At 41.2% G+C, this 8,070-nt stretch overlaps 1 protein-coding gene across 1 annotated transcript; it reads left to right on the top strand.

Annotated features, from left to right (window-relative positions):
* Nucleotides 1–2,145: 2,145 nt before the first annotated feature.
* epcam (epithelial cell adhesion molecule) lies at nt 2,146–5,315 on the top strand. The gene is made up of 9 exons (XM_026308493.2): nt 2,146–2,477; nt 3,111–3,212; nt 3,326–3,587; nt 3,684–3,749; nt 3,844–3,910; nt 3,991–4,089; nt 4,189–4,386; nt 4,504–4,551; nt 4,955–5,315. The coding sequence occupies exons 1-9, from the start codon at nt 2,417–2,419 to the stop codon at nt 4,976–4,978; spliced, it is 927 nt and encodes a 308-aa protein (XP_026164278.1). The 5' UTR covers nt 2,146–2,416; the 3' UTR covers nt 4,979–5,315.
* Nucleotides 5,316–8,070: the final 2,755 nt, after the last annotated feature.

Below are 8,070 nucleotides of genomic sequence, written 5' to 3'. Positions count from 1 at the left end.
GTCCCTTGCCTGGCCTCGGAACACCTCGGTGTCCCCCAAGAAGAGCTGGAGGAAATGACCAGGATGAAGGAAGTCTGGGCATCCCTGCTTAGGCTACTGCCCCCACGACCCAGCCCTGGATAAGCAGATGGATGGATGCAATTTCCCCATTGTGGGACAAATAAAGGTTTCTTATCTTATCTTAACATTTGTCCTTTTTGGAGTGCAAAAAATACAAGAAGTGTGTTTTGAGTCCTTCTGCCCAGTGTTTTGGCTTTTCTACGCAAAAGCATGTAACAAACTCTTGTCATTGCAGACTGCATGTTCGATATCCATACTACATAACAATTCATAAGGATCTGAGTATGCAGTGTGTTTGTTTGCCATTTGTCAAAATCAAGTATACTCAAAAGAATTTCTGTAGACACTTGATTCTTGTCATTTTTGAGTCTGCTGCTGGAAATCACAGAATCCAATGCACATATGAAATAAACAAAATACCACTGGAAAAAAGTCATTGAGTGAGTAGGTGCAAGCAAGAGCTTACTTTTTAACTCTGACATCACCAACAGCTTTTCAGAGTTATTGCTATAATTATATATATCAATAACTTTATAAGTATATATCTTTATATAATTGTTATAATGTAAGTATAAGTGTTTTGCTAGTCTATTCTTTATTTTGGAAGTATACAGCGTGACTTCAGAACATAGATACTTCTCATCCACAGGTGACGTGATAATGGTAATGATAAAGTATAAAATATGCAACTTCACAGACAATCACAGAGGCCCCAGCCAGCAGAGACATATATGATCATTACGATATACAGACAAAACACAAACACACACTCCACCCTTTTCCTGGAACATTTGTTGTACAGCAACTCAGCAGGAAGAGGTATGCCACCTAATATGTGAAGTAAAAAACAACAGAGGTGTAACCTATTTTGCCGAATTAGCCTTTAGAGTACAGTAAATTGTTTTTAACATTTTAATCCCACATAACATCAGAGCCGGATGTTAAATATTCAGGGCATAGCCCAGACCGAGGACAGATGATGATGATTATTGATAAATAACATTTTTACCATCTTACTAATCCATAACTGTATAAAGTGTTTAAATTCTTTTTTCATCTCACACATGTTATCTTAATATCAGGACAGACGGCCTAACTTTTCTTTTTTTAAAGTAAGAATAGCTTATCATCATTTAGCAACTTCATCAAGTGCTAAATGTTAAAATAACTTTGGTAAAATAACTGCTTCACTTCTAAAACGTTAGTCTCTGCTGCTCGGCCGTGGCACGTCTTTCATTAAAGCATCCAAACAGACTGTCAGAGAAACTCAAATAAAGCTAAAGAAACTGCTGGCGAAAATATTTCTCTGACAAATAATCTCTATGAGAACTGAGGCTGTGACTCAGTCCTCCAGCAGAGTGTGACTCACAATACCTGAGAAATGTGTTTTCCAGTTTTTGGTTTCTCTCATGTGAGACACCTGCTGAGACAGGTGATGATGTCATCACGCCACAATGTTTACCTGTGTTTCAGACACAAGAAACACACACGATTTCCTTAAAAAACTACACACACAAACACACACACACACACACACAACTTTGGCCATGAAAATGTCTAAATGTGCTTAAAGGTTTAACATCCAAGGTCAAGATAATGGTCAGAACATGTGCACCTACTAAAAATGAATACACAAACTCCTTAAAGTGGCGTTCTATGAAGAAATGACAGTGGTACAGTTTAACATGCGAAGGTGTTTTGGTAGGAAAGCCCACTACAACATGAGCTACTCCTGCAGACTATCAGAGTCATTTTACACCACTTCCTACAAAACAAGTTCATTTGGCTCCAGGGGCTTTACAGTGTGTGCAGCACTCAACACTCTGTCCTTAGACCCCTGACGTCCCCTAAAACCGACCCACTTTAACAAGAGAATGGGAGAGAGAAGCCTTAGGCCCAGCCACGATGTCTTTTATTATAGAAGATAAGAAAATGAAGAGCTGAAAAGGTCAACAGAGACAGAGAGGGAGGGTTGGGGGACCAAATATGGTCATGTCGGCGAAAGGTGAGTTTGTTTTACGTTCCCATCCCTGTTATGCAAATTGCAGTGGCGTCATTGGCTCTTGTCTTATAAATGAACCTCCTGAGCGCTCAACACCAGTCAACAGAAACCTGAGGGGAATTAATCGATAGTTTGGGCGGAAGTGGTGTAGCTTCAGAGTCCTGAGCCTTATTTGCTGGTTGCGTTTCTTTTAAAACAGGTTTGACTGGGACACACCCGCTGGGTAGAAGAAGGAAGCTGAGTGCGTAGGTGCTGTTTGCTCTACTCCATCTTTGACATCAGCCGAGGACAGACAGAAGGGACGCCAGCAAGGACACCTTTCATTAATCCTCCTTAGGTTTGATCAACTTCAGCATGAAGATTTGGATCGCTCTCTTTCTCGCTGCCTTTGCAGTGGGAGCCTCTGCTCAGAGCTGTAAGTGCTTTGGTTTCTTCCACTTCGTTAAACAAAGAAATCATATCCCTTTGAGATCCTTGAGCCACTTGGAGTGTCCTGCGTTTCGACTTCCAGGGGCTTTTTAGTGAGTGAATAGTTTTAGTTACACGACAGAAGTAGGTTGGAGTATTGTGTTGTAGTAGTTTATAGTCGGTTTCTAATCATCTTTCTCGTTTTATGGTTCAAAGTGACTTGATAGGCGAGGGCAGGTTGGAAAGGTGTTCGGTGACAAACGCAGGTAGAGTGGTTGGAGGGTGGGGGTTGGGAGGCTTTGTTCCGCTCTGTGGGGACGTTGGTGTTTGGAGGAACCAACGCCCAAACCTGCTGGTCTACCTGTTGTTCTGTCACCTGCCCTCAGGTGGAGCACACAGCACAATCAGCCCTTCATGAAATGGGCCGCATACAGACACATGACCCCTCTGATACTTTTAGGTTGGAGCTTTCAGATGAAATAGTCTTTGTCCCAGTTATGTGACATTTTGTTTTAAAAAATGAAGCTGTTATATTTGACATATTAAACCATGAAGTGCTCTTGTTTGGCATCACTACATTGAGTTTTAATGTGGATAGTTTTAAATCAGTCTGAATGACAAAGCCTTTTTTCCTGTTCAGGCTCATGTGACACTATGAAGTGGGCCACCTGTGATGGAACACCATGTACCTGTTTCATTCTGGTCGGTGACAATGTGAAACAAAACCTGGACTGCACCAAGTGTAAGTACAGGCCTGTTGCTGTGATCAGACCTCTAGACTTTTATCATTCACTCCTCTCTTGCCCGTTTGTAGTTTATTTAGTTTTTGTCTGTTCCTCATTTTGTGTCACTCAGTGATCCCCAAGTGCTTCTTGATGAAAGCAGAGATGTACAGAGCTAAAAAAGGCCTGGACACTCGTACAATAGGAGGAAAGCCAACGGAGCATGCCTTTGTGGACAACGATGGCATCTACGACCCCGAATGTGAGAACAATGGCAAATTCAAGGCCAAGCAGTGCAACAACACAGAACAGTGTTGGTGTGTCAACAGTGCAGGTGTTCGGCGAACCGACAAGGGAGATAAGAACATCAAGTGTGACAAGCTGGTGGAGACCTAGTGAGTAATTTCCCCCTTGTCAGTGTGGAAGGCTGCTAAACAGGTGAATAGTTGAAACGTTCAGCACTGAAATGTTCACCTCTCACTTTTCTCCAGCTGGGTCCGTCTTGAGCTGACACACAAACCAGCTCCAAATCCAGTGAATGCAGCCAATTTGAAGGCGTAAGTGTGTTAAACAGCCCAATCAATAAAAGCAGAAATGTGTACATATGTAATCATGTTAAGATCTGACTTTATTTTTATTTTCTTCATACAGTGCCATTGCTGAGTCCATTAACACCCGTTACATGAACTTTAACAAGGACATGGTGGACAATGTCCAGGTGAGTGTGTGGCTTTTGTTTTCAGAGAAGTTTTACAAAGACCCACCACTAAGTGACTAACCTCCTGTCTGACTCTGCAGTATGACCCTGATGCTCGCAGGATTGTGGTGGATGTGAAGAAGCCAGTTGGAGAACGCCAAACTGACCTGACCCAGATGGCCTACTACATGGAGAAAGACGTATGTTGACACTTGTGTATCTCACTATGATAGTATGCACAAACATTTCATAGAAGTCTTGAAGGTCCATTGACTGACCCTGATCCGGTCCTCCTGCAGGTGAAGGTACTCCCCCTGTTCAGGAGTCAGAACAAGTTTTTGCCCAAAGTGGACAATCAGCCACTGGAGATGGAGAACATCCTGGTGTACTATGTGGATGAGGAGGCCCCAACTTTCACCATGAAGAACCTGACTGGTGGGATCATTGCAGTCATTGTGGTGGTGGTGCTGGCTGTGGTGGCTGGCGTGCTGGTCCTGGTGAGTGGAGATATCTACCAAAAACATCTTTATCATTGCTTCAGTTTGAGCACAATGTCAGGTTTAGATTATTTTTGGACAGGCCTCATTGTGATTTTTCTCCCATTCTGTCTGCAGATCTTCGCCAGGAAGCGACAGGGTAAGAAGAATTACAACAAGGCTCAGGTGAGATGATCTACTTGCACAATTATTTTTCTTTATATTTGTCAGCTTGGATGAATCTTAATGCCACTAATGGCAACCATATTTCTCATTTGTGTCTTTTCCTTGCATCTTGGGTCCCCCTGCATGAGATGCAAGGAAAAGACACAAGGATATAGTACAGAGGAAACATGTTTTCACTGGCTTCAGACATTCATTACTGATCTGATGTCACAGATTTTCATAAAAGGGGAGTGTCAGTCTAACAGACTTCTGGGCAGGGGTTGTGTGTTGTCCTCAGAGCAGATATCAGACCTTTAGGACATCCTTCATCCTTCTGGGTTGATTCATGACTGATTACAATAAAATACTTGTACCATAAAATTGCAAAGGATTAACATGTTTTTTTTTTTTTTTAATAATTCAGCAAAGAGAGATGGACAACATGTAAAGTTTTTACCACAGCAGGAGTTTGAAGACTTGGCTTGTACTTTAACTTTGGATGAACTTCGCAGTGGGAGAATACCTGTTTTTCACTATTTTACTCAAGGAATGCAGATTGTAAAGGAACAACCGACATTTTGTTGTTCATACTGCTGGCGTTAATGTTTATTTATAAATTGTGTAAACTCTTCATCCAATCTATATGCCATAAAGGAGCTGTGCCTTTTTAAAATATGCGAGGCACATGGTGCAGTTTAATGTTAGAATTTATTGAATCATAGATTGTACAGTTTCTTACTTACTAATGTGTGTTGGACTGTTTTTAATAAAAATGTTTTAAAGTACAGGTGTTGTGGGTTTGTCACTTTGTACCTCAGTGGCTGTGGGGAATAGAGGGTGGGGGACACATTTGAGGAAGAGACTGTTGGTGCTGTTTTTTTTTTTTTTTTTTTTTTTTTTTTTTCCTTGTGATTGAATTTTAATCCATGCTCAAAATCATCAATCCATGCAGTTGTTGAGATATTCAAGCCTGATCTAAAGTCAGAGCTCAATTCCAGCAAATGGACACTCAAATGACAAACCTTCCTTTGTTCTAGCATGTAAGATGGCTGCTTAGATAATGGCGGCTTGTTCTGAGCCTTTTGATTAGGCCAGGTGTAGGGGAGACAGGTTTTTGAATGGGTGTGGCAGCTGTGTTTTGTGTATATGTAACTCTCCTAATGCTGGGAACTTTGATACCTGCTTTTATCAGGTCACTTTTACAGCTCCTTGATGTCAGACAAATGTCTGTACCTCAGGTGTTCCTAACCTGTGGGAAAGTCTGGACCGTAATAGCACAAAAAGAGCTTAGTGTGTTATGTTTTGGTGATACTAGTTGGCAGAGACTACTTTGGTGTATGACAACATCTGTTGATGTAGTGGGAGGTGCTTAGTCATTTCTAGCTGTATCTGTGAAACTAGCATCACGTTCAACCTGTCAGTCAGGTTCTGGCTCACACATAAAAGAGCCACATGCAGTATGTACACAACAAATAGTGAGAAAGGCTCAAGGGGCCTTAAAGCGACACTGCACGACTTTTCACCAGTCATGTGAAATGTCCAAGTCTGGCATAACTAAAACAAGAGAGATCATATGCAATGTGAAGTCGGGGGTGCCTGGCACAACAAGAATGGAAACAAGTGTTACGTTGAAATTTAAGTGAAGCTGTGCAGGTAAAAATTCCTCAGGTGTCCTGTCAACATGATCGCAGTTCCCAGTGTTTTGGTGTGGCTGTGCTCTCCCTGAGGGCAGTCCCTGTTTACACTTTTTGTCACTGTGGAGGTTGTCTTTTTTTGAAGTGCCAAAAGACAAAACTGTGACAAATATTGTTTGAAATGTAACTAAAGGACAACATACCCATAACTGGCCATTATTTCAATGCATTTGTTTTCTGTTATTTTGAAAAGTCAGCAATGTATATTTTAAAATAGGAATATAAATTTCTTTTTTATTTACATTATACACCAGAAGAGTGTTTTCATTACTTATTTGTCTATGATGTCCCAACTCCCTTTTGCCTCAACTAGTTTTTCTCCCCTATCAGCCCTCCCTCCTTTTTGTCTCCATAGCAACAGGGAACAAAAGCATGTCTCCTAACTAGTTCAGACAGGTTAGGTATCATATATCTTCCCCCACCCCCTTCTCCCTGCCCCCTCTCTCTCTCTCTCTGGCCTGTGAAAGCCGGCAGGAATGAAGGTGCGCCGCTTACTGTCAGGTACCTGCTGCAGGTATCAGCACGTCAGGCAGGTGTGAACCAATGAGAAGGCTGGAGGACAGTTTTGTGGGTTTCGGAAGTGAAGAAACTTAAGTGGGAAAAAAAAAAATAGTGCCTACGCTATAGTTTCTATGAGGTTGTTTTCTAATGGGCACGGATTGTTGTTTCAATGAATGAAAAAGCAGGTTGTCTCAGGGTTTTACACAAACAAACCAGTATCATGTCTGTTGTAGTTCATTCAAGAATTACACTTGTACAATATTTATAATACCTCACCCAAGAATGATTTAAATGTATGACAAATAAATACAATACCTGACTTCTTGCTGTATAGGCATAAGATAACACTAGGAGGGAGAAAACATCTTTATAAAGTACCTTGCCTTAAAAAGTGACCAAACCATTTTTCCAGTCTTCAGGTTAAAAAGATCACTCTATCTAATCTATCGATATTGTGTCACACTAGGTAAAAAAACAGGACAGAATAACATCCTGTTTCTCTGTAACGCCCACAACAAAACACCATGCAGTCCACTTTCAAAACCACAGTATCTCTCACTTCCTCTTACCATCTTCCTCTGCCACCTTCCCCTTGGTCAGTTACGCTGTATGTACATGTTTAAAACAGGCACCCCTGGGATGCTACATTCTCCAGTTTCATAAATCCTCAACATTACTTCAAGTCATGACACCAAAGGGTAAAATCACACTGATCTGTGTCAGGGAGATGAAGGTGTGGCTAAGAGGTTAGCTGATAGCTCAGTCTATTAGACAAAGTGGAAGAAAGGTGCTTTATGCCTGTTTTGTTATGCCCCTTGCGTTACTTCTATAATTTACCTAGACTGCGCTGGATAAAGCAGATTGACATTAATCCATTAAAGTGCTTAAGATCCAAATTCAACTAAGATAACCTCAATCTCAACCTCAAGAGATGCAAATCTATATACATGTGAGTGTGAAAGGATGTGCAAAAGTGTTTCTAAAGTATCTTATCTGTAAATTACTTCTCTATACTTTTTACTGCTGAAGTGTATTTCCAATTTGCTCAAGAGTCTATTAGCACTCAGATTCAATTACCAGCGGTCTAATGGAAGTTGACACAATATACACCACTTGCAAATCTAGGAATCACACTTCTTCACACGTGCAGGAATATCTGATCAGCAGATGCTTTTGACAGCACCAACTAGATCGCTCATGGATTCTGTTCCCAAATGTTATGAAGTTAAAGGAGATTGGTGGGGGCCTAAAGTCGTGACAGAATTTGTCAAAAGACATTTAGATTCTAAGCAAGCAGACCTACGAGCTCATCCACAGGACTGACTTTACCAGGTTTCCAATTGTC

Source organism: Mastacembelus armatus, chromosome 15, assembly GCF_900324485.2.
Source record: "Mastacembelus armatus chromosome 15, fMasArm1.2, whole genome shotgun sequence".
NCBI classification, from domain to species: domain Eukaryota; kingdom Metazoa; phylum Chordata; class Actinopteri; order Synbranchiformes; family Mastacembelidae; genus Mastacembelus; species Mastacembelus armatus.
This window is presented reverse-complemented; position numbering and strand designations above follow the sequence as displayed.